Genomic DNA, 26553 nt, shown 5'->3' with positions numbered 1-26553 from the left:
CCTCAATGTGGCCCTAATACTCTGTCGTACATTAGACTGATAACCATGATAAATGAAAATGTAAACAAAAAACAGTTATTAATTTCCACTATTTTTTTTAGAAAATCCACAGGGAGCCACTGGAGAGGAGCTAAAGAGCTGCATGTGGCTCCGGAGCCGCAGGTTGCTGACCCCTGCCTTAAAGGAACAACATGTAGCACTGACAGCTAGCGTTTAAAATGGTTAACAGTGGTCCAAATTCAAAATATTGGAGACGTGTCCCATCCACTTCTCCGGTGTGACTGATTGCAGTTAGTGCAGGGTTACCTTCTAGACAAGACCGTGTTAGCCGCTGACCATCAGCAGTAGTCAGAATCACAGTGGACGAGATCACACAGGCCAAAACAAAAACAGACGTACGCATACTGGCTGTAGCATTGTTGTCGGAGAAGCCAGTATCTCAATTCAGAATGTTATCTTAATCTCTGATGACACATCCTGGTCATTTTATGATTTATTACAGTAAATATATTACATATTGATCCTTTTAATGTGGTAGGAAAGAACACGAAAACAAAGTGCTGCGACACAAATTTGTTTCTAACAACTCCTAGACAAATGAAACGTGACCGGGTGCCCTGAGTAGACATTGCTTTTTATAATAAATGCAGTGGAGTAAACGTCACCTTTTGGACAGAAACCGTTCACTCATGAACTGACGTCAATGATGCTTTTTTGTGTTTTTTCGGTTCAGAAATTTGACTATGACAGCAGCACGGTGAGGAAGCGTTTCTTCCGTGAGGCTCTCCTCCAGATCTTCATCCCCTACATGCTGAAGCAGCTCAACCCTTCCTGTGCCTCGGTGAGTCTCGCAGCATTCTGTCACCAAAAACCTGGAAGATTAATGGAAATATATTCATTAATTTACGTGTTCCATCCTTTGAAAGTCATGGGGAAAATATCCAAAATGTATTGGCACACATGTTTATGTATTGTGTGTACTTGTCCAGTGTCAAACTGTACCAGGTGTCTTTTTCATCTAGCTCTAGATGAAGTAGATGTAACGATGCTAAACATCTGAACGTCTGGATTCTGCTGTCTCGATCTGTATTAGAATAACCCTTTTGTTATGTTCCACCAAACTGTCCTGAAATGAGGATGTTTATAGAGATGTTTTTAACTGTTGCTGTGAATACCAGGAGCTGCCGCGCTTCCAGGAGCTGATCTTTGAGGACTTCTCCCGTTTCATTCTGGTGGAGAACATCTTTGAAGAGGTGGTGCTGCATTCGGTCATGAAGGACATCATGATGGGTCAGTCTTCTATAGTCTTATTCGTCCTGTTCGTTTCCAACACTCGCACAGTTCATCCTACAGTAGATCAGGATGCTGATTATTACTGAGCTCTCTGGTTGTCCGTCACTGGACGGTAAATCTCACTGGTGGCCAATCTGAAAACAATCCTTTTAACTCAATCTAACTCCCATTTCTCTGATGGGAGACAACGAAACATTTCTCTTTTTTCCCCTTTATTTTATTGATGGTATATATTTTTTAAGAATTTCAAAAATAGATATCAGCCCACATACAATTCAACATGAATAAACTTAGAGCTGTCAATCCATTAAAATATTTAACCGTGATTAATCATGATTGTCCAGTTAATCACGATTAATTGCACATTTATTGCACATTTATTCATCTGTCCATATTTGTCAAGTATTCAATACTCTTATCAACATGGAAGTGGGTGCTTGCTTTTGCTTTATGCAAATGTATATATATATATATATATATATATTTATTATTGGAAATCAATTTACAACACAAAAAAATATTGTCCAGAAACCCTCACAGGCATATATTTAGCATTAAAAATATGCTCAAATCATAACATGTTAAACTGCAGCCCAACAGGCAACAACAGCTGTCAGTGTGTCAGTGTGCTGACTTGACTATGACTTGCCCCAAACTGCATGTGATTATCATAAAGTGGGCATGTCTGTAAAGGGGAGACTCGTGGGTACCCATAGAACCCATTTACATTCACATATCTGAAGGTCAGAGGTCAAGGGACCCCTCTGAAAATGGCCATGCCAGTTTTTCCTTACCAAATTCAATTAAACATTTAGTGTAAGTTTGGAGCGTTATTTAACCTCCTTCGCGACAAGCTAGTATAGTTGGTACCAAGGATTCCTTAGGTTTTCTAGTGTCATATGATGATGTATCTTCACTCTAGCTTTAAAGCTGAGCCCACTACAACCTAAAAAACTGCAACTTGCGTTAAAGAAATTAATGGTTGTTAAAACAAATTAGTGTTATTATCGCATTAACTTTGACAGCCCTAGTTGAAATATGTATGACTGGAAAGAAAACTGACATCTGAGATGTATTTATACTTTATTTTGATTTGTATTGTAATTGTATACTTCGTGTAATTTATAGCAGCACATGAAGATTCGTATACAATTCTACATGTGTGCATGTTCAACCCACTCTCTAAGTTATTCAAGCAGTAATTTTTTTTTTTTAAATTAGAAGTTTATAAATTCAACACTGTCAATTAAAACACAATCCTTTACAGGAAAGTTCCTAACAAGCTACAGTTACATAAAAGACCAGATGATCAGTTTTGCACTTTATACTGTTCTTAATTTAGGACACATATTTTTTCTTTATCGCTCATCATGTGGAAGCACATTTAACCTCTCCTCCTCTCTGTACTGTAGCTGTGAAGGAGGCGGCGGTCCAGAGGAGACACAACCTGTACAGGGACAGCATGGTCCTCGGCAACAGTGACCCCAGCCTGCACCTGCTCGGAGAAAACCCCTCCATCGACTGGGCCGGGGAGTACGGAGGAGCCCAGGAAGAGGTGGACGGAGCAGGGGAGGACACTGAGGGTGGCGGTGACGGTGAAGATGGGGAGTCGCAGAAGAGGAGGAGGATGAAGCAGGTGGTGTCCATGATCCAGGTGGAAGGCTCCCCGGTCCTGCCCAACGAGTCGTGCGTAGAGGTACCCGGTGTCAACGACATCCCCGAGGAGGACGGAGATGGAGATGGAAATGGGGACGAGAACTCCGATGGTAAAGCTTCTACTGATCAGAAAGGATCTGCGAGTCCTAAAGCTTCAGAGAACCCTCCAGACTTGTCAAACGGTTCTGTCTTGAAGGGAGACGAAGCCAAACCAGAGGAGAAAGGTAAAGAAGAAGTCCCACTGAAGGTTGAATCTGCTGCAGAAAGTGCTTCAGCCGTAGAGGAGAAGGGTGAGGGAGGACAAAGCCAGCCAATGGTGGAGGAACGACCTTCCTCCAACCAGGAAGTGTCAGAGGAGACATTGCCACCGCCACCAGCACCCGAGGAAATCACATCTGGAGCTACAGAAACGGCTCCAGAGAGGCTCCCGGAGGCGACCTCTGACCTCCCCCTGCCTCCACACGATGACAGTGGCTTCCAGTCTCCCACCAGTGAAGGGGCGGAGGAGGAGGATGTGGCCCCTAGCACAGCGGCCCTGCAACCCTCAGAGGAGCACCCAGAGGTGAGGGAGACGAGTGTTGCCGTGGAGAAAGAGGAGGAGGATGTGGCCCCTACCACAGCGGCCCCACAGCCTTCAGAGGAGCACCCAGAGGTGAAGGAGACGAGTGTTGCCATAGAGGAAGAGAAGGAGGATGTGGCCCCTACCACAGCGGCCTCACAGCCCTCAGAAGAGCACCCAGAAGTGAGGGAGACGAGTGTTGCCGTGGAGGAAGAGGAAGAGGAGGAGGATGTGGCCCCTAGCACAGCGGCCCCACAGTCTACAGAGGAGCACCCAGAGGTGAGGGAGACAATAGTTGCCGTGGTGAAAGAGGAGGAGGATGTGGCCCCTACCACAGCAGCCCTGCAGCCTTCAGAGCACCCAGAGGTGAGGGAGACGAGTGTTGCCGTGGAGGAAGAGAAGGGGGATGTGGCCCCTAGCGCAGCGCCCCCGCAGCCTACAGAGGAGCACCCAGAGGTGAGGGAGACGAGTGTTGCCGTGGAGAAAGAGGAGGAGGATGTGGCCCCTAGCACAGCGACCTCGCAGCCTTCAGAGCACCCAGAGGTGAGGAAGACGACGGTTGCCGTGGAGAAAGAGAAGGGGGATGTGGCCCCTAGCACAGCGGCCCCACAGCCTTCAGAGGAGCAACCAGAGGTGAGGGAGACGACGTTTGCCGTGGAGAAAGAGAAGGGGGATGTGGCCCCTAGCGCAGCGGCCCCACAGCCTTCAGAGCACCCAGAGGTGAGGGGGGAGATGAGTGTTGCCGTGGAGGAAGAGAAGGAGGATGTGGCCCCTAGCACAGCGGCCCCACAGTCTACAGAGGAGCACCCAGAGGTGAGGGAGACGAGTGTTGCTGCAGCACCAGAAACGGAGACCAAAGCTGGAGACCAAAGCCAGTGACTCTGAGACCAGAGATGAAATGATTTCCATTTGTTAGACATAAACTAAATTCTGCCCTGTTTTGTTTTGTCTTATTTGTTTTTCTGCTTGTTTATTTGAGAAAGATTAAAAGACACTTCATGCTTTTTTAACCATATCAGTTTTCCCACCAGTTCCAGCCACAATAATCCCTCATCAGATTCTCCTCACTGAGCAGGGCTCAGGTGCTCTGGTCAGATTGTTAAATATTGTTTTTCCTGTATAATTTTCACAGCTTTGCATCTGACAGTAAAATCCTCAGGAAACTCTTGAGCTTTCAACCCACACAAGTTCCACACTTTATTTTCTCTTCACCTGGTATAAATGTGAGCACAGTGGACGGCTTGCCGTATTGGGGTGTTATAAACATGTGACGAGAACACCCCAGATGAGGTGCCTTTGGTGAAATACATGTCAATTGATTTAGCTTTTAAATGTATTTAAGTTTAACTACTGTGATGCCTTCAATAACCCTCAGCAATTACATTTTGTTTTTTACATATGTTGGTGTAAATATACAGTTATTAGAAACTATTAGGTATTAGAAACTCACTTATTGTTTAACAGAAAATACTTTACAGAATGTGGAAAAGTCTCAAAGATTTTTTTTTTTACTATTCATTAATTGTCTTGATGTACACACTGACATCTTAAGACTTGACAATTTATTATGTGCTGGTGGGAATAACACTATTTTTTAAGAGTTTATCCCTTAAAGAAAGCTTGTGTATATTATGTATAAATACTATGGACCGGTGAACTACCAAACTGTCATTTTACATAATTTTATATAATTTCATAAGTGCCTTAGTTTATCTCTCCACCCCCTATTTTATTTATTATTTTGCACCCCCTTCTCTTTTGTCTCCAATGTACTTTTAGATTTATTTTACTCTTGAGTGATACAAATGACTGTTATTGATAATAAATGATTATCAATTAATTATCAGTTTGTCGTTGTGGTCTTTGTTGGCAATAGTAGACGTATGATGTTTTCTCTTACAAAACCCATTTTACACACACACACACGGCCCCAATCCAAATGTCCACACTCAGAGACTCGCAGACTTTGAGGCGCGTTCCCGCAAAGTCCGAAAGGGTTTAGAGCTTGTCCCACTGTTAAATCGTCAAGTGCTTGAGGAGCTCTCTCGCAGACATTTTGAGCCCTTTGTGCACACTTTCCGTAAGTCTGCATTTCTGCAGACTTTGCCTGAGGGAATTGCCCACAATTCACAGCGTTGTGATGTTAAACACAGGCTTACCAAGGGAAGCCTGGACGTGTAACTAGAAAACAATAAACATGGGTGTTCAGCCAGGCATATATTAATTTACACAGAAACATTAATGTTAAGGATTTATAGATTAAAGATGGTACATAAAAAAACACATAAAATCAGAGTAATGCAAGCATTAGACTGTCACACCATTTATCAAATATTTATTTTAATTTTGCTTAATGGGGTTTGACAAAAACAAGTTAATTGCTTTTTTTTTTACTGTTACCTGTAGTCTCGTAAGGCCTGGAACACGTTCAAATAGGCCAGGGGTCAGCAACCTTTACTATCAAGAGACATTTTAGGCAAAAAAAAAAAAAAAAAATCTGTCTGGAGCTGCAAAACATTTGAGCATTGTGATGAAGGTAACGCAGTTTATAGTCTCAGTATATAGTATATAAGTCTAAGTGCAAATGTACTACGGAGAAATAGGGTCACATTGAGGGAAAAAAATCAGAGATTTCCAGAATAAAGTCATATTACGAGAAAAAAAGTAATATTACGAGAAAGTCATAACTTTACGAGAAAAAAGACAACACGTAAAATGACTACTTTATAATATGACTTTATTCTTGTAATATTATGACTTTTTTTCTCGTAAACCTACGACTTTATTCTTGTAATATGACTTTATTCTCGAAATCTCAGATTTATTTTTTTCCTCAATGTGGCCCTAATACTCTGTCGTACATTAGACCTAAAACAATGATAAATAAAAATGAAAATGTAAACACAAAACAGTTATTCATTTCGCTTTTAATAAATCTACAGGGAGCCACTGGAGAGGAGCTAAAGAGCCTCATGTGGCTCCGGAGCCGCAGGTTGCAGACCCCTGAAATAAGCAGTAAAAAATATAAAATGGAAACCTACATTTGGCATCGTCAAGGTAACGTGAGATGTTGCTGCAAAGTGCTGTCCCATTCATATTTATACCATTTCAAGGCCTTACAGCCTCTCACACTCAACCATTTACCAGGTGACGTCAGTCTAGTCCCTGAGGGTTCAGGGCTTAAGGCCTTAGGGGGGGACCGTGGGATTGGGCCACATACTACCCAGTTTGTGAACTGAGAGCCAGCCCACTCATCTCCAGCAGTTGAACATGGGAGTCAGAATGTGAACATCTTTGCATTATGGGATCAAGACTTCCAGGTTTAAAGTTGCACAAAGGCCAGATTGTTCTGTAAAAGAAGATATGTTCACATATCAATCTAAATCATTTAATTAGGTTGAAACTGACATAGCAGACTAACTGACCAAGTTTTCACCACATCAGTGAACACTTGGATTTCAACACCTTATTACATTTCTGGGTATTTCTAGCTTGCTCACAGAGAATATTTTTGACTTTTTAAATGTATCATTATTACCAATAATGGCAGCATTCCATATAGTTGTACCAGGTGTTGGTGTTGCGTGCTGGTTCACTATGGCTTACGGGCACAGCTAAATTGAATGAAAATAATAAAGTTATTGGTTACATGTGTGAAAATGTCCACCATGATTCTATTTTTCTATGTAATAAACGTAACTCTTGCTGTCCAAGAGCCTGATGAATAAGTCTGAAACAGCAAACTGAATATCAATCAGCATAACTGTTTTCACTCCTATTTTCCCATTAAACATCTTATATTATAAATATGTGGAAATGTATCATCATCATCATTATATGAATACCAAGGACCACAATAAACTACCGAAAATATAGATATTAAAACAATTTAATATCCATTGAACAATTACTCGATTACCTCAAAAAAAAAGTCTTGGCAGAAAAACTTTGACAAGTATGAGACATTGGTTTGTCCTTTGGGAGGCGTCATCACAGACCGTGCACATAATGAGTTTCATGGGTCTGTCTGGTTTCCTAACAGTGCAATCTGAGATGTTACACGTGTCCCTAAAAAAATTAAATGGCTCCAACCAGGTTTTGAATCAGAGTTTCAATATTACTGAGTTTCAATAGGCTGTGTTGATTTTCAGCCAATGTGGCAGTTCTTTGTTTAGCGCTGACACAGCGCAGTGGACATAGGTCTGGCTATGTGAGACTAATATGGCAGTATTTCAAGTTAAGACAACTTCTGATTCATCGACATTTAAGATCTCGAAAGCATGAGATATAAACTCTTTAATATAAACCCAGAGTGAGAGGCAAGAGATTTAACTACTGGACTGAATGTTGAATAGAATCTACCAAGACATTTAAACTGAACACAAATCACTTTTCTAAAGTTATTAAAAACAAAACAAAAAAAAACATCTATTTTGATGCCACTACTAAGTGAGACACCATGTTGATGGTGTCGAGGTCAATTGTAAAAAACCGTACCGCCCTTGACAAGCAGCCCTGCTGGTTAGAAACAAAGCTAACATTTGACAAAGATATCAAATGTTAGACAACACAATGGTGATCAAAACTACACAGATTTAAATTCAGACATTAAAGCTTCAGTAGGCAGTATGTTTTTGGCATCATTGGGCAAAAATTCCATAATAACCTTTCAGCATATTGTAATTCAAGTGTTCTGAGAGAAAACTAGACTTCTGCTCCTCCTCATGGCTCTGTTTTCAGGCTTTAAAATAGGCTCGTTCGAGATGAACTGCGCCTCGCCTGGAAAGTAGACGAGATCAGGCGGCAGCAGCAGGGACGGAGACAAAAAGCTGCGGTCAAGTCGGACAGTTTCCAGCAGCCTTCACGGAATTTACAGGAAGTCACAGAAAGGTTACTTCCTGTTAGATCCGATCTGTAGGCCACTTGTAGTTTTCAGACCACGTTGGGATTTATTTATATTTGTTTGTAAATATATGTGGAAATGTGCGTCTATCTGGTATTGGATTCTATCCTTTATTATTTTTATGTCCACCTTGTAAAGCACATAATGAGCACTCATTTTGATATTATATATATATATATATTATATATAGATACCCTTCATTATTATAGTAATTATTATTATCAACCACACCAGATATGTTTGTTAACAGATGAAACCTTTATTGCACAACATGAGACTAATATCCTACAATCTAGCGTTAAATATTACGATTACACAGAAAGTTGTGACTTTCTACAACACGTGGTGTTTGCTGTCAAAACTAAGAGCCAATCAGCTCTTTGATCAGGCACGAGCCAAGCGTTTCCCATAATGCCCTGGGTCTTACAGTCGGTGGAGAGCAACTGCGGCGCCTGGCTCTAAAAACTGCGGCTGCCTCGATCTCGTGAGGTTAACGTTGCCCACGTGTGCACGCGTCAGAGCAAGTCGGGATCAAGTCGGACACAAATCTAACCGACGGTGATCGATTCTGCGCAGACCTGACTCATCTCCAACGAGCCTAATATCTAGCCCATGACGGGAGACTTTGAACAATCACAGGTCATTTCACAGAGAGAGCGTTCCTATTGGCTGTGCTCCGGCTGGTGGGCGGTGCTTAGTATTTCCTCAACTTAATCTCAACATGGCTGCCGGGTCACAAACGTTCTACAAGATGATTCTTAAAACATCTGAGGAGAGAAATAGACATTACAGTAACATAATATGTCTACCCACTGCAGCTTTAACACAGCATGAGGGGAATACTCAATACTTTTTGACCTCAAAAATTAGTCTTGGCAGAAAACTTTGATAAGTATGAGACATCAGTTTGTCCTTTGGCAGTCAGAGAGGGATCATCACAGACCATCTGCACACTGAGAGTTCCCTACATCCATCTTTAGCGCTGTAGACTGAATGAGTCTGGTTTGACTCACTACGTAGTGGTGAGTCATATTTAAACTGGCCAATTTGATCTTTAGCAGCACCTGAAGGCAGCACGGTGGGAGTGCAGCGTGTTGACGTCACACTGTACGTGCCTCTGCTGCTACAGCTCAGCAGAAGTCACCACAGTCAGCCAGTCAGTCAGTGAACGGGACGCATCCATGTTGAGAGTCCGCGGTGGAGAGCACACAGTCCGCGGCAAAACACACTCGATAGTCCGGATACCCACGGCCGCCTGCATCGGCTCCTCGGTTCTTTAGGTTTTCTTCTAGTTGTCGTTATCTCTCTGAGTCCTGTCCTCCCTCAGCACCAGGGGATGATGGGGGAATGATCAGCACCGACTCCCCTCCTCCTCCTCCTCCTCTTCCTCCTCCTGCTCCTCCGTCGGTGTCCCCGGTCAGTGGTCGGAGCTGTGTCTAGGAGGATGTGGGTCCCGCTGCTGGACCAGGCTGCGCTGTTTGCGGCCCTGTTGTCGCTGAGCACCTGCTTGACAGGTAAGGAGCTGCTGCTGCCTGCTGCCTGCTGTCACTGTCATTCATCCTCCAGGCTGCTGCTGTGGAGCTGCTGGTGGTGAACTGCAGAGGGCCTCCAGGACTGACCTATCAGCCTGGCTTACACCCACCACGGTACCAGCATCACATGGAACTATCATCATGATACTGTGATGATGCTATAGAGGCCAATGGTGGAATGTTATTAAGTACATTTACTCAAGTAGCCTACTGTAAGTTTACTTAAGTACCATTCTGAGGTAGCCTACTGTGCTTTACTTGAATATTTCCATACTTTAATACTTCTCCTCCACTAGCTTCAGAGGCACATATTGCTTTTTTACTCCACTACAAGTATCTGACAGCTTTAGTTATTTTCCAGATTCAGATTGTTAATAGCCTACAAAATATAATAAATAGATGTATTATTAAAATATGGATATAGACTTGATTGATTTCTTGGTAAAATCCACCTACCCAGCAGTATAAAGGCCTGTAGTAAAAAATGATTTCCACCTACACCAGCTGCAATAACAATGTACATATTAATGCATTAGTAATTATATTTCAATGATATGATGATATACATCATTATGTACTACTTTTACTTAAGTACATTTTGATGCTAATATGTTTGTGCTAGGGCTGTCAGTCGTTTAAAATATTTAAACTGTTCAAAATGAACCTTAAAGGGAGATTTATCAAGTATTTAATACTCTTATAAACATGGTAGTGGGCAAATATGCTGCTTTATGCAAATGTATGTATATATTTATTATTGGAATCAATTAACAACAAAACAATGACAGATATTGTCCAGAAACCCTCACAGGTACTGCATTTAGCATAAAACAATATGCTGAAATCATAACATGGTAAACTGCAGGCAACAGGCAACAACAGCTGTCAGTGCGCTGACTTGACTATGACTTGCCCCCAAACTGCATGTGATTATCATAAAGTGGGCATGTCTGTAAAGGGGAGACTCGTGGGTACCCATAGAACCCATTTACATTCACATATCTGGAGGTCAGAGGTCAAGGGACCCCTTTGAAAATGGCTATGACAGTTTTTCCTTGCCAAAATTTGGTGTAAGTTTGTTTTGTCAATTATTTAACCTCTTTCATGACAAGCCAGCATTTGAAGAGAGAAATAGGCATTACAGTAACAGAATATTGATTCATATTTGATCAGCGCTGCCTAGTTTGACCGTTCGGTCGGAGTTCACAAGTGATTGAATCGTGGCTCTCAGAGACGGCAAGGCTCCAGCTCTGCTAAGACTGGTTGTTTCCCTCCAGTCTGTGAAATCTTGCAGATGCCGTTAGGAGCACCGGAGGACACAGAGGAACATGATTTTTTTCAGATTACCAGTCTCATGCACTACTGTCAGGATATAGTGACTGTTTTTAATCATATTTCCTCCATTTCTACCCACTGCAGCTTTAATGCGTTAAAGAAATTATTGGTGTTAAAACATATTTTTTAAATTAGGTTTTAAACACTTTTTAAATCATATTTTAAAGTTGTAGTGGCTGCGTGTCAGTGCAGTCACAACCATTCATAGATAGAGGCTAGGGCTGCACAATTAATCGAATATTAAGCAAGATCACCATTTTGGCTTCAGACAATTAAGTGAACTTGATCGACTGCGATATTGGCATTTAAAATGTGTGCTCCGCTCATAGAAAACTCCGCTCCATATTAAATTAAATGCTTCCTAAACTAACAGCCAGCCGCCGTTCAACATGTTTTGGCTTCACTTTTGGGGAGCTGCCACACCGCTGCGCGCCCACACCTTACAGCGGCAGCCTGTGAAAAACTCCACTGATTGTTGTGGCTGCAGTCCAGAGTAGAAGAGTAATATACTGCATATTACTTGTTTTAAATGAAAAAGCACTAAACTCAGGTGAAGAACCTTATTTTTAAAGGTCCCATATCATGCTCATTTTCAGGTTCATGCTTGTATTTTGTGTTTCTACTAAAACATGTTTACATGCTGTAATGTAAAAAAAACAACTTTATTTTCCTCATACTGTCTGCCTGATTATACCTGTATTTACACTCTGTCTGAAATGCTCCGTTTTAGTGCATTTCAACAGAATTGCGTTGCTAGGCAACGGTGTGGGTCCATGTTTACTTCCTGTCAGCTGATGTTATTTACATACACTGCAACAGAAAATAAACTGGGACCCATTTAGAATGTTTATGTTTAAACCGTGTAATGGTCTAAATATTGTAGATTTGTGACATCACAAATGGACAGAAATCCTAACGGCTTGTTTCAAACGCACAATTTCTGAATACGGGCTGTGTGTGTTTCTCCGTATATTGAACGTTTTGATAGGTTAACAGTATTTATAAAGCACTTAAACCTGCTTTATAATATAAAGACCTGAATATCTCACTTTTTACAATATGGGACCTTTAAGTCTTATTTTGATGCAACGATTTGCACAACATGAAAGTGAAAGCTGTGCTCTGTTTATTTAATTTTGAGTAAAAAGTTTTGCTACAGTCACAGTTTTTGATTCTAGGAGGTGCACTGTGAATAAGGATCAGTCTTATTTTGATGTTAATATTTGTACATTAGCAGGAATGTAACACAACATGGAAGTGAAAGGCAGTCTGTTTATTTATATGTTAAAGTGCAGTAAAAAAAAGAAATATCTGATGTCCCTAAAATTCATGAATACTCATGATAAGTAATCATGATCTCAATATTGATCAAAATAATCGTGATTATCATTTTGGCCATTATCGTGCAGCCCTAATAGACGCTACAACGGAAATGACACGAGGCTGTGAGGTGGGAAATGGATGATTCAGAGGACTGGATGGAACAAGCTGTTTTCAGGGTGTGTCGGTGGGTACGCTGTGGTGTCACAGCCTCAGTTATCATAGCAGAGGTGTTGGCTGTGGTCTGGGTGGTCTGGGTGTCCTCAGAAACACATTCCTGCTGTCAGAGCCAAAGAGCTCTCCGTCACCGTTCTGTTGGTGTCCATGTGTTGTCGCACAGTTCATTCTGAGATTCACACATACCCCTCAGTTATTTTATTCAGCATGAGCACGGCAGTGCTGTAACATCATGACATCGTGATGCACACAACCCCCCCTTTTGTTGTTTCTACACTAAATGAAAGTGAGTGTACTCTCTTGATATCCCACCACAGCACTAGAAATAATATTTTGACCATCATGTAACACGCCTGAATGAGTCTCCGCTGAAACAGGGATAATTAGATTCTTTAATGCAGGGTGACACCCCTCTATCATTAACTGACTAACAAAGATCGGAAATACATGGAAGCATCCATGTTCCAATGTTCCATCATGAAATTAGACACAATGATACCACAATATAAACAGGACCAAAGCCAGGATATTAAAAACACGGAAACACAAATTAAAAATAAAGAAAGACATTAAATGAATGATAAAAATAAGACATGTAAAAAATAAACATGAATATAATGAATAACAAATCAAAAAATGAATTCAGTTTAAACAAACACAAAATACTGATTATATGTACACCCCCCCCCCCCCCCCCCTCAAAAAAGCAAACAAATTAAACAAATAAAGAACGACATGTTAGAAATATATGATAAAAAAGCCATGCAAACAATTAACAAGAATATGAATAAAAAAAAAAAATCCATTACATTTTAAATATCGTAAAAACATGAAATACTGATTACATATACTCCCCCCTCAAAATAAATCAATGAAAATAAAAATAAACAAATAAAGAAAAAATATTGAACATGAATAAAAAAAAAGAAATACATTAAATAAATCAAAACACAAAATACTTTTCACAAAATGTTTTGATAAAAAATCCTTATCACAAGGTCAACCTATTTTTTATTTTTTTTGCAGTGCTGCTCTTATTATGATACTTTAGATTTAGACTCCTTTGACCTCTATCCTAAAGGTTTGCTATTGGAGTGGTAAGAATTTCAACAGTAGTCCAACGGTTGCTCTTAAAGCTTTTAATGCAGTGGTTTCCCACTTGGGGGGTTGAGCCCTCTTGGTTTTGGTCTTTTGAAAGCAGATTGAGATTGATGCATGTACTCTGAGTCTGCATGTTGAGAGGGTGGGTTAATTGTATGTGCCTAAGTTATCTATTATTCATTTAGAAACCCTTATCCCTCAGACTTTTACTTTGCAATGTCATGCAGGTTTACTATTGTATTCACAATTTGAAGGATTCTTATTATTTTTTGTTATTCATATATTTCTTTCTTCCTCACACGTCAGGCCTGTAGATAATCTCACATGCTTTAAAGGGATAGTTTGGGTGTTTTGAAGTGGGGTTGTATGAAGTCCTGATCCGTAGTCCGTGTATTAGCTACAGTAGATGACGGTCGGCACGCCCCAAGTTTGGAGAAGCAGACAGGAGTCACCGCACTGAACCAAACCGCTGTGGACGGGGACGGCAGCAAAATCTATTTTATCCACCTGAAAGAAAGGCCCACCTAAAAAAGTCTTATCAGTTTAAGTGTACGCAATATTTAAAGGTTTTAAGCGCTTTACTTTGCCGTCAGCCATTCCCGACGGGGAACTGAAGCCGTTGTATCCATTTCTGCTCTCGCCAAAGCCACCACACTCCAGTGTGTGTGACTTTGGTGAATCCAAACTAACCAAAGTCACACAAAAACACAAACTAAAGCCTGGGGCACACTGCCCGCTTCAGGCTCGCCTGACGGCAGCGTCACGTCGTGGCCGCGTGATGCCCACCTAGGGTGTTCACACTAGACGCAAGTTAGCTGCCTGTCGGGAGCGTGTCAGCTACCTGTCAGCTGTGTTTCTGATGCTGCTGTCAGCCCTTTCTTTCTGCATAGAGTTTGCCTTTTAATGGCCATTTAACTTCATGATAAATATAATTTATATTTATTTTAGACAGAGAAAGGTTCAGAAACGTGTGGTAATTAGTAAATAATAGTAATAATCCACAATTAAATCTCCGTACTGTATTCATTTATGATGCTTTCCAACTCTCTGCTTGTTCCACATCACTGTCCGGCACATATTTCAGAATAAAAGCCTCGTGTTAACAAATGAAGGAATTCTGTGCAAAGAAAACCCGCTTTAGGGCTTTTATTTCGAAATGAAAGCAGGAAGTGTTGATTTAAACCCCAAACTTTATACATTCTTGGAGGTCTCAAAGTGACTGCGTTTTCCACAGCACTGACTGCTCATATTTCAGAATAAAAGCCTCGTTTTAACAAATGAAGGGATTCTGTCTATAGAAAAAACGCCTGAGGGCTTTTATTTTGAAATGAAAGCAGGAAGTGTTGATTTAAAAACAAGTTTACTTAACTTTACTTTTTTTTCATCTCCGTAACATATTCTACAGATAAACCTCGAAACTGTAGTAAAGTCTTGCTGGTATGAAGTTAATATACAGTCAATAGATCACTTTCACTGTCTGTGACATATTCTAGAGATGTCTAGACATGGAAACTGTAGTAATCTTGCTGGTATGATGTTCATATACTGTCAATAGATCACCTTCACTGTCTGTTGCTGCTGGGACACGCAGCCGAGAGGCGAGAGGCGAGAGGCGAGCGGCTCGCGTGTAAAATAGGCGAGCCTTCTATTCTATAAAATAGACGTGCGTCTGACGTGCGTCTGACGCGCGTCAGACGCACGTCTCATGCGGGCAAGTGTGTCCACTCTAACCTGTTAACATGGACGCCGAAATAAAAAACAACACGCAACGCTGCCGTCACGCGAGCATGAAGCGGGCAGTGTGCTCCAGGCTTAACTCACCAATCAAGGCAACGGTAGACTAGCAACTCCCATGTTCTGCAAGGTAAAATTAGTTTTTTCTGGTTGCTTCAGTTCCCCGTTGGAAACATAGACTGTACAGCATACAGACGCAGCCATCTAGAATTTCCCGTCCCTCTGTGATGGGGCCCAGGCTGATCCGTGACGGGTCCATGCTGGGACCTTGCCGGGTCCTTGGCTGAAAGGCTGTCTCACGGCAAGGTAAACCAGTGGAAATATTTGTAGTACAGCATACAACTGATACTGATTTTTTTCAGGTGAGTCTTTCTTTAGGTGGCTAAAAGACATTTTGCTATCGGCTACATCCACAGCAGTACATTGCTTTGCTTCCGTACTGGTACTCCTGTCTGCTTCTCCAAGCTGGAGGTGTGCTGTCATCTACTGTAGGTAACACACTGACTATGGATAAGTACCTCATACAAGCCCACTTCAAAACACCTGAACTATCCCTTTAAGATCAGGGCTGTGGTGGTGGTGGAGTAGAATTTTGCTAGCGGTGGATGGTTGGTATAATGATCACCATCTGGAGGTCATACTTTATTCATATTAAACACCACATACAATAAATCAGTGGTGTCACCAGCCATTTTGGCTTGTGACCTCTTAATGGGACTGTTTGTAACTTCTTACACGTATAAATCAATCCGGGTGCGCTCGCGTGTGGCTACGCTGTTCAGACGGAAGCACCAAAACCTCTTGGTTGTATCTAGTGAAGCCCGTCTGTTAAACAGTGTTGGCCGCGGTCGGAGGACGCGGGGGAGACCGTAGCTTCGGTCTCCAGGACCGGAGTCTCGGCTGTACTCTGCTCTGCCTGCCTTCACTCACACACCGCGCTCATTCTCGCTCTTTCACTCTCACGTGCATGCGTGCACACTCCACACTGCAGAAGGGTTAGTTTAGCTCTGAGAATATCTAGTGAATGTACAGTGGACGTTTCTACAGAAATAACTGCTTCAGCTCCTCCAGACCAACAGAGGTTTCCCGTGTCTTGTGAAGTGACGGGGCTCTGCAGAGAGAAACATTATCGTCCCCGACCAAAACTCCGGTGTCTCCCCTGTTCCCTCCGGCCGCGTTCGGAGCAGCTGAAATATAGAGTGATATTGTGGTTTTAGCTGACGTGTGGCGCCTCACTGTTTTGAGCGATGCTCGTTCATGTCTATGTAGAGCGGGCACAAGCGGGTGCGCGAGCAACAGGACGCTGACGTCCGTTGACTTAAAGGCCACAGGTGTCGCTGTTAACAAGACATTTCTGATTCTTACAAACAGTCCCTTTAAAGGACAAAGCTGGTGTTATTCTATATTTTTCTTCTTGTCAACAAATCCCATGAAAAGACCAAAATCAACAACGTGTCAGTCCGCCTCTCAATACTTTCTGACTTCCCTACCCCGTCTGTGTGGCTGAGCTCCAAGCCCATTGGTTTCTATTGAAGATGTAAATCTTTAAAAACACCTCTCAAATATATAGTTTCATTATTAAGAAAAGCTCAGTAGTTTCCTGCTGGCCACTGTAGTTTAAGAGACATTACTCAAATAGAAGGAAATGGTGCATTTGTTAGGGACTCTCTTCAGCGGTGGTATAAAGCTAGGTATTTAGGGCAGCAGAACGGTGTACGTGGGATTGAGTCAAAATAAACTACAGTGCGCGTGTTTATGGTAAAGAACATGTCACCCAGTGCAACAGTGTGGCTCACTGATGTGTTTTTAATAGTTTTCTCACAACAATGGAGCTCTATGGCAACCCTATCTGTAGGGACAGTGGTTCTATAGGGAGGGGGCATTTATAAATCAGTGCAATAGTTCTAAAAATAATCTGGCTACATAACCACAAATAAGGTACATGCAATCAACGAGGGGCATACAAAGAATTTTGGATCTATACTGTATGTTCTCATGGCTATACTGGCTAACGGGACAGATTCTAAGATGAGTCTTGAACATTGGTAAGAAGAACAAGCCTTTTTTTAAATTCAGTTCAGTGAAGTGTTTGACAGGGTGGAGGTCTGGACCTGTGGTTTTGCTGCGGTTCCTGATGAGCTGAAAGCAGGCTTCCACTCAGGCTATTAAAGCACACATAACCTGATTAGGGCCTGTGTTGTGTGAAGGAGGCCACTGCTGCTGTAGACTCTTAGTCTCCTGGATGCTCTGTACCGCTACGTTACATGTTTTCAACAAGATAAGGCTCTGCTTAAAGGGAAAATGTGCCACCTTTTATGTGGCTGTCCAGTCAGTGTTGATGTAAATGTAGTTGATTGAAGCAATAAATTCCTCAATGCGTACTATGTTGACTGAGAAAGCTGAGTTCGCTGCTGCAAAATCTGTTGTTCTTCCTGCATCCAGGGCCGTCATTTAACACGGCAGAGACGTACTTTAGTTTGAGGAATGGGAGAGCTAAAAGCTATTTCAGCTTCTAGTCTCCACCTCTGGGTGGCCAAGGGGGCGTTCTCTAGATGCCGCTCAAACACAGAACTTCCTAATCCCGTTGTAAGTACAACTAAATACATACAATATGCAGACATTTACCGCAACATCAGCCCCTTTCTTACCCCAAGTGAGTTCAAGTACCTCAGGGTTTTGTTCGCGAGTGAGGGGACTATGGAACGTGAGATTGTACTGATTCCTCCTGAGCTTCGGTTTGAAGTGAATCCTGTAGCCTACTGACCCGTGTGTTTTACTGTTGCTGTGAGGACATTTCAGTCAAAAATCACCTAAAACACCTAAAAAATAAAGTGAATCCAATGGGTCTTCACGTCCTCAGATGATGGGAGTACATGAAGACTTTTCTACTGGTTCTTGCAGACTAACAGAAGTAATAGCATGCTTTGCTTTTAGTTACGAGACGGACAGTGACAGTTTCAACAGCCACTCTGTGGGCGGGGTCAACTAGCTGAAGGTTGTTCTACCTTTCCACCAGGAAACCCTTATATGGCCTGAAAAATATCACCGACGTCACCAGTTTAAGGAAGTGCTGATCAGCGTTTTTTCCAGAACCATTTTCTGAGAGATGGAGCAGGAGAAAAAGAAAAAGAGAGAAGATGGTCTTTTATGACACTATGGTGACCTGTAGACACACTGGGGACAGATATTGATGTTTACAAGACATGGAAAAGTGCATTTTGCATAATAGGTGACCTTTAAGACCACTTCCTGTAAACCTTGACTTGAAGCCACCGATGGATGGAGCTACTTAATTTCACAGGATGTGAATCAGGAAAAGAAAGCAGTATTATTTTAATTTCTTGTATATGAATGGCACTCAGAGAGCGCAGACCTCCGCCAAGCTGCCTGAGTATGATAGCCCCCCCTCTCTCCGTTCAGCTTGCGCCATCATCCACGTGTATTTTAGTTTATCTTGAGATCAGCTGTACGTAGCAGAGCAGCGTAAAACACTTCATTCAAACTGGACAGAAACTAAATAAAACTCACCTAAACCATCGTCGTTACTCTTTCCAGCAATCACCAAGTGCGCTTTGGTCGAACTCAACTGTGATTTCACAGAGCTTAATGTGAAAAAACGCTGAATCTACAGGTGTCCCTCCCTCCCTCCACCCCCCGCTCTCTCTCTGTCCCTCTCTCTGCAGGCAGAAGGAAAGAGGCTGGGTGAAGCGTCATGGATGCGTCAGAAGTTACACTGCGCATGTGTTATAGCCTGTGGTGTTAATGCACAGGCTGAACAGAGTTATTAAAAAGAATTCCTGAGGCCGGATCATGATCTAGATCGCCACCAAAATGTAATGGGTGGTGCATCGTGCCACACCCCACAATTTCATTCAAATCCACAGCAGACTTTTGGAGTACTCCTGCTAACGGACAAACAAACCAACAAACCAACGCAGGTGAAAACATAACCTCCTTCCTAGGCCTTCGGCTTTGGCGGAGGTAATAACTGTGTCTCTCCATGACTCATCCTGACCTAGTGTAAGGCACCCTTCCCACCAGCACCAACAGTCTTTCTGTCACGGGTTGGGCATTTGTCTCCATGCTGAAGGGCATCAGAAATACCAAGCTTCTGATAGCAGTCATAAAGAGAACAAGTCTGAAAAAATTAAAAGTAAATGTTCTTTTTCTGGTCTGAATTCTTAGAGAACCACAACTCCAAATTGTACAGTTTGAGACCCACTTTAATTGTGTAATATTTGATGTTGTGAGGCTAGTAAATAATTGTAGCCTGATTCCGGACCTTTCTATATTTCCTCCTATTTTTCAGTGATTTAGATAGGTCCGGTGTTATGACCACTGACGACTCTTTTACACACAACCTTCTTTTTCAAACAACCAAGCCAATCAGAGCTCGGTAGGCAGGATTACCAATTGGGATGTCATCTTCCAGAGCTAGAAAAATGGCGACAGAGAAATTGCCACAAAAGTGGCTACAAGTGAGGTAGAGATTGACACAGCTGTGCATGTTATTGTAAGTTTACTTACAGAAATAGCAACTCTTACATCTGCATATTTCTTCAATCAACATGAAAAACATTGCTCCTTGCAAGCTCTACCTCAGCGGGGGGAGAGGGAAGAAATGATTTGTTCATTTGCTTATATAATTACCTTATTTTTCATTCATTTTCTTCTCATTTTTTTTCTCATGAATTTTAAAAAAGGACATGTAGGGGAGCTTTATTCATTTATTTTTCATCACACAACTGTCATTGCATCCTGTCGCTGCATCCCAAAAATAAATGAGTTTGAGCTGAGCATGGCGATGTCTTGGGCGTGACACTGCTTGCACTTCAGTTACCACCAACTTTCTGAAGACGCTAATAATTCCACTATAACAGCGTCTGACTATTAGCCCTGATCTTTGTGAATTGGATTGTTTTTGCAATGAGGCTCATTTGCATAGAAAGGGGCTGATTTTGCACCAAATGTATGCACATTACCTAATTTAAAGGTGCTATTGATAACATTGATAACATTCAGCCACTAGATGTCACATTCTCCCTCTCTCGTTCCATTACATTTACTTCACAACAAGTCGTTGCCAGGCACTTACCATCAATCTCAGCCATTTATCCGTTTTTTTCCACACTAACTGACGACCCAGAGATACCACGTGATACCAACATCGTTTTACTGTTGGCTCACAAGCCTTGTTAGAATTGGAGTCCAAACGTCAGATATCTTCCACAGAGATAAACAAAACATTCATTTTGCACCTGCCAACATTTTTTCAATGATAAATTTGCAATCATAATGATTGTTTTCAGGAAAAGCCATACTTTTATTCGACACCTTTTTTAAAGGCTCTGTAGATGTATTATTTTTTAAAAGATATTAGTCTATATAAAAATGTTATCAATAGCACCTTTAAATACGTGCAAATAGCACAGGAGACTAGGGGTGGAACAGTTCACAAAATTCACGGTTGGGTTCATATCACGGTTTTGGGGTCATGGTTTTCTGTTCGGTTTGGTACATTTATGTTACAGCGAGGAGGTCATGTTATGATTTCAACATGCTTTTCATTTATTTAGCAAAAATAAGATAACAAACAGGGTTCCCGCGGGGTCTTAAAAAGTCTTAAATTCGACTTGTGTTTGCCTTAACAAAAATATGGCTTACATAAGAAACATAAACACTTCTTCATTGTCAAATCTTAATTGAAAGAATAGTTCTTCTACAGTAATTAGTGCAAACAAAAAAATGCAGCTTTGTTATTTTCATATAAATATGATGTAATTATAGACTACGGCCATCAACATAAATTTAAGCATAAGCTCAACCAGCTTTTACACTAAAAAAAAGAAAAAGAACAGTATACAGTAACAGATTAGTTTTTCCACTCATAAAGTGCAGTATTTGGAGGAATACGGTTAGATTTCTGTGCCACTGTATTATTTAAAAATAATTAATAAATATAAAACACATTACAGGGATTGTGCTGCTGGAATAACTGTGTTGCTTAAGTGTCGGCGAGAGGGAATATTATAGCGCGGCTCAAGTAACGTTACGTTAATCATATGCTGAAATCCAGCGTCCTCCATGACTGCATAAGGCTGCATATCTTTCACTATAAACCTCCCCGATGCTGTAGTTTTGTTTTTTTGCCCTGTCTGAGTCTGCATGTAGAGGCTGTTAAGATCCTGCGGGGAGAAGGTATTGCCGCTAGCATAAACCACACGTGTTGCACAGTCGACGTTTTATCGACCACTTTTTTCCGTCATTTTCATGGTAACACCAAATCTGTAATACTCCATACAGCAGAGCCAAACGATGCTGGTGGATCCGCTAACTGGACTTTATCGTGTCCACTCGCCATTTCCTTATTTGAGTGACAGCCGCACTTCGTCTGTGCCAACTGAGAAGGGGCTGGGTCACGCACACTGGGTACAACACATGCGCAGTAAGATCTGGTCTGCACTCGCCGAAATTGAGCCAATAGCAACGCACGACCGCAGCTTCAGTTACACTGCGCATGTGTTACACCCCGTACCTCAAAACCCATGTCCGCCCGTGTTCCAGCCTCCTTCAATAGGCCTTGATTTCTAGTGTGATAATAAACGGGAGCCTAACTCTACATGAAAAAAAATTAACAATCGGCCTCATAACTTATTTCAAATGAACAGAACAATTCATACACGTCCCGAACCGTGACTAGCGAACCGAACGGTTGGGATTTTTTTACCTGAACCGTTCCATCCCTACAAGAGACACTACTTGGCAGCCCAGTTAGGGGTGCATTTCACCCTTTGAGGGTGCTTTGAGAATTACAGGGTTTCTTTTTGTCTTTTTTGTGCAGGTTTCCACGGCCAAAAGCCATGCAATCCTTTTGTGAATTCACCTCTGAGGGTGACTCAGACTCAGCAGGTGATGAAATAACATGAATGAAAAGGGAGAGTCAGTGCTAATGTTAGCAAGCTAATTCAACTAATTTCCAATTTCTGAGTGGAAGGTAGTTAGCTTGCTAGCTTCCACTTTTTCAACCTAACAACCAACAAACCTAACAGCACGGGGTATCCTCCCTAATGTTGAAGGATGTAAAGAGACAGCTTCTATTACTAAATGTTAATAACCAACGCTATGTGGAAGTTGACAATGTGTCTCTTAGTGATGGGAAACATTCCCAAAGGCTTTCCTATAGACAGTGTCCCCCAAGTATGATCAAACAGTTTTATCCTCTTTTGAAAAATGGGAAATATAGACAATGTTTTCTGTATAAAAAAGTGAGAATGAACATGATTCATTTGCTTTGGTCAAACACAGGACAAGAGGTTGCTAGGAAACAGACTTAGAAGAAAGTATATTTGACACTGTGGGAATGTCATTGGCGCTCAGAGACTCAGTTATCATCAGCTGCTGCTGACCGAAGTACAAAAAGCCCGATACAATGGCCTTGATAAAGCTGCTCCTCAGTCAGTTTCATTTGAATGTGGAAGTATTCAAAGCAGTGCAGTCAAAGGAATGAATTCACTGGAGAGTTTTTACAGTCAATATTTCTTTCTGTTTCTGCACACAGAACTAACTTTGTTTATTCGTTTTGTTATACAATACAGAGTTTTCTATTATGTCGGTTATATGTGCATCACAAATCTCCTATTAGGGTTTGACTGGTCTGGTTCTATTAAAGACAGTGCTTGCACTAGTTTTGTTATCATGTGCTAGACTGACTAATAAAGTAAATGTGAAACTTGATTGAGTATTATCAGGCGCAATTCAGGGTTAAATATCTTGCCCGAGGACACTTCGACATTTGGAATGGAGAGGCGCCGACCCTCCGATTGGTGGGCGACCCGCTCTACCTCTGAGCCACAGCCGCCCCATATTTGGAGGCAGTAACTGCAATCAAGCGCTTTCTGTAACAGAATAAGGTTTCAGCACTTCTCCACTGGTAGTTTGGCCCACTCTTCTTGTGCAAACTGCTCCACTTCTCTCAAATTTGGTGGGTGCCGCCTCCCAACTGCAAGTTTCAGCTCTTATCATAGATGTTCCACGGGATTCAGATCAGGACTCAAAGTAGGCCTCTTCAGAATGGTCCATTGTTCTCTTCTCATCTGTTCATGGGTGCTTTTTGATGTATGTTTGGCGTCATTATCCGACTGGAAGACCCGTGACCTGTGACCAAGAGACATCTTTTAGACACTGGGCTGTATTTTTTGCTCCAGAATGCCTTGATAGTCTGCTGATTTCATTCTGTCCTGCACAGATTCAAGGCACCCAGTGACTGTGGCATTAAAGCAACCCCAAAACTTCCCTGAGCCTCCTCCATGTTTCCTGGTAGGCATGGTGTTCTTTTCTTTGAAGGCTTCATCTTTTTCTTCTGTGAACATAGGGTTGGTGTGATTAACCAATAAACTCTAATTTTGTCTCGTCTGTCCAAAGTACATTCTCACAGAAGGGCTGTGGCTTGTCTACAGTACAGTCTGGCTTTTTGGTGTCTCCCTCTTAGAAGTGGGGTCTTCCTGGGTCTTCTACCATAGGAGCCCATTTTCCATTCCATTTGAGCAATCCTTCTTTTCAGTCTCGGGCCACGTCTCGAGATGTTGGCTACTGTCCCACTCCCATAGACCTTAAACTTCTTAATAAATAGGCCTTGGGTTTCTTAATAATATTGGCATTAGTGGTCAAAGGGACATCAAGCTCTTTGGAGAAGGTCTTATAACCCTTACGCTAACGACGCCTGGCTTTTACCTTTTTTTAATCTCTGCTTATCCTTCTGTTTTCCATGTTCAATGTGATGCACACAGTGGCACAAAACAGCAGATTGAGTAATTTTCTCCTTTTACTCACTGCATGAGTGATTATAAGATTGAAACCCACTCTGATACTAATTAAAACACAATAATTTGCTTAAAGTATTACTACAAATCAAGTATTTCTTACAAAATCTGAAGGGTACCAATACTGTCCATTTTAAAATGTCTGTTTTGTTTTGTTTCACTGTAAATTAGGAATGCACCGATCCGACTTTTTAGTCGCTATAGCGATACCAGGGCTTTGGGTATTGGACGATACTGAAATACCGATGTGATATCAGTGTTTAATTAATAAGCTGTGTGCCTCACTGTGTGGAAGTGACTGGGATCATTCTATTATGTGTAAGGAAACATCAAGCTTGACATAAACATTGCTTTCCTAACTTTGTAAAACAAAACAAAATGTAACCAATATATATATATTTATTACATCGATTCTCATTGGTCAATCACAGTGTTCTGCGGTCTGTAATTTCTGTATAACAGACCGTTGCTATGTATAACAGACCGTTGCTATGTATAGCAGACCGTTGCTATGTACAACAGACCGTTGCTATGTATAGCAGACCGTTGCTATGTATAACAGACCGTTGCTGTGTATAACAGACCGTTGCTATGGGCGCAGTTCAGATGTTGATTTTGTGTCAAAATATTGATTTCTTCAGTAAGTAGCCGTGTAATAAGTGGGATAATGTATAGCTAGCGGGTCATTGTGAAAGAATCCCCTTCAGGGCGGTGAGAGACCCCTCCGCTTTGCGTCGGCAGCCTCACTGTCGGGAATTCTTTCACAACAATGACCGGCTCGCTGTTGTCCCTTCTTTTTCTCCCCCTTTCATAATGTACACTGTCACTGTTGAATAAAGGCAAAAAGCCCCAAAAAATTATCTTGAATCTTTAAAATGAAATTGAATAGATCGGCCCCATTGTCACCGATATCCAATCCAGCGATTTGAGTCAATATCGGCCCGATATCTGATCCGGTGTCGGTATCGGTGCATCCCTGCTGCAAACCAAACATAGTCATGCATTGATAATAAAAGATCTTTTCATTTCAACACTGTTAATGGTGATTGGTGTATTATTTTAATAAAATGCAAGGGTACCAATATTTCTGGCCATGTCTGTATGTTTCAGCTCTTGTTTTTGTCTTTGGTTCTGAAAGTGAACTGAGTGCAGCTACTTCAACTGAGACACACCGGATCCCTGTGGTATCTTCTTTGGCTGAGAGAAACAGGGCAGCATATTGTCCCAGTGCATTCTGCCCTCCATCATCCAGTTGTAACGCTTTGCATAGATTACCCACTGCTGTTGTAGTCTCCGAGGGCAGGACATTGTGTGTATGAATGAGGTGTACAGTTTGATAGCTGCTTCAGTCGTGGCATTAATCTTCAGGGCCATTACATAAACACATGCACCCACGTTACTGTTGCAGAGTAGTAAGTAGTAAAAAGTACTAAACATTGCAGAATCACTTCATTGTGCAAAAATATGTTTTGTTTTAATAAATCAAATCGTAAAAAAAAGTAAATAGATATGAATGCTGGGAAGCTTTGTACTCAAATGAGAGGTTGTGGCATATTATGCTGCATAGAAGAGTAGCAATCCTTCATAATTCCATAGAAATCTGCACTTTACCTGTTTTCAGTGTTTAGAATTATAGTTATCTTTGACAGTCTGAAAGGAAATAATTGATAATAGCCGTTCTTTACATTTTCCACATGCATTTGTCACCCCTGCTTTTCCTTACTTGACACAGCAGCCTGAAACAAACCTTCCATCCTTGAATTGTGCATCTGTAGCGGTGACTCACCCCCCTGATGATGTCACACCTCCTTCGTTGCCATGGCAGTCGTCATGGCAACCAGTGTCTAGGTTCCTGTAGCAGAGACGAGAGCGATTCTGACGAAGAAGCTAAAGGGGTTAATATTGATAGCTTGGTCTAATTCTATTCCCCATCTACAGTCCAGCTTTATTCTTCTCTGCTCATCGGTGTTGGGCACAGATGTCTTCTGTGTAACTAAGAAAACACTGAGAAAGGATGCACTGTCACACCAAAACAACAAGTGCAATAGATAGTCCCTGTGGGAAAGCATATGCAGCAATGACTGTCAGTGAGAGTAGTGTAGCTGTATAATGGAGGATGAACCC

General features: G+C 41.7%; 2 protein-coding genes across 4 annotated transcripts in view; both read left to right on the top strand.

Annotated features, from left to right (window-relative positions):
• The window catches only part of niban2b (niban apoptosis regulator 2b), a 43818-nt gene extending 38466 nt beyond the window's left edge, over positions 1–5352 (top strand). Inside the window, exons 12-15 of one of the 3 annotated variants that reach the window (XM_074637121.1) lie at positions 734–841; positions 1179–1290; positions 2706–3691; positions 3965–5352. In XM_074637121.1, coding sequence (XP_074493222.1) covers positions 734–841; positions 1179–1290; positions 2706–3691; positions 3965–4387 — 1629 coding nt within the window. In that variant the 3' untranslated portion in view covers positions 4388–5352. Of the gene's footprint in view, positions 1–733; positions 842–1178; positions 1291–2705 lie in introns of all 3 variants that reach the window. The other 2 variants (XM_074637119.1, XM_074637118.1) reach the window with 2 other exon arrangements.
• A 4161-nt stretch (positions 5353–9513) lies between these two features.
• Positions 9514–26553, top strand: part of npdc1b (neural proliferation, differentiation and control, 1b) — a 38689-nt gene continuing 21649 nt past the window's right edge. The window contains exon 1 of the mRNA XM_074637161.1: positions 9514–9925. Coding sequence (XP_074493262.1) covers positions 9856–9925 — 70 coding nt within the window. The 5' untranslated portion in view covers positions 9514–9855. The remainder of the gene's footprint in view (positions 9926–26553) is intronic.

This window comes from Sebastes fasciatus, chromosome 6 (assembly GCF_043250625.1).
Source record: "Sebastes fasciatus isolate fSebFas1 chromosome 6, fSebFas1.pri, whole genome shotgun sequence".
NCBI lineage: Eukaryota > Metazoa > Chordata > Actinopteri > Perciformes > Sebastidae > Sebastes > Sebastes fasciatus.
This window is presented reverse-complemented; position numbering and strand designations above follow the sequence as displayed.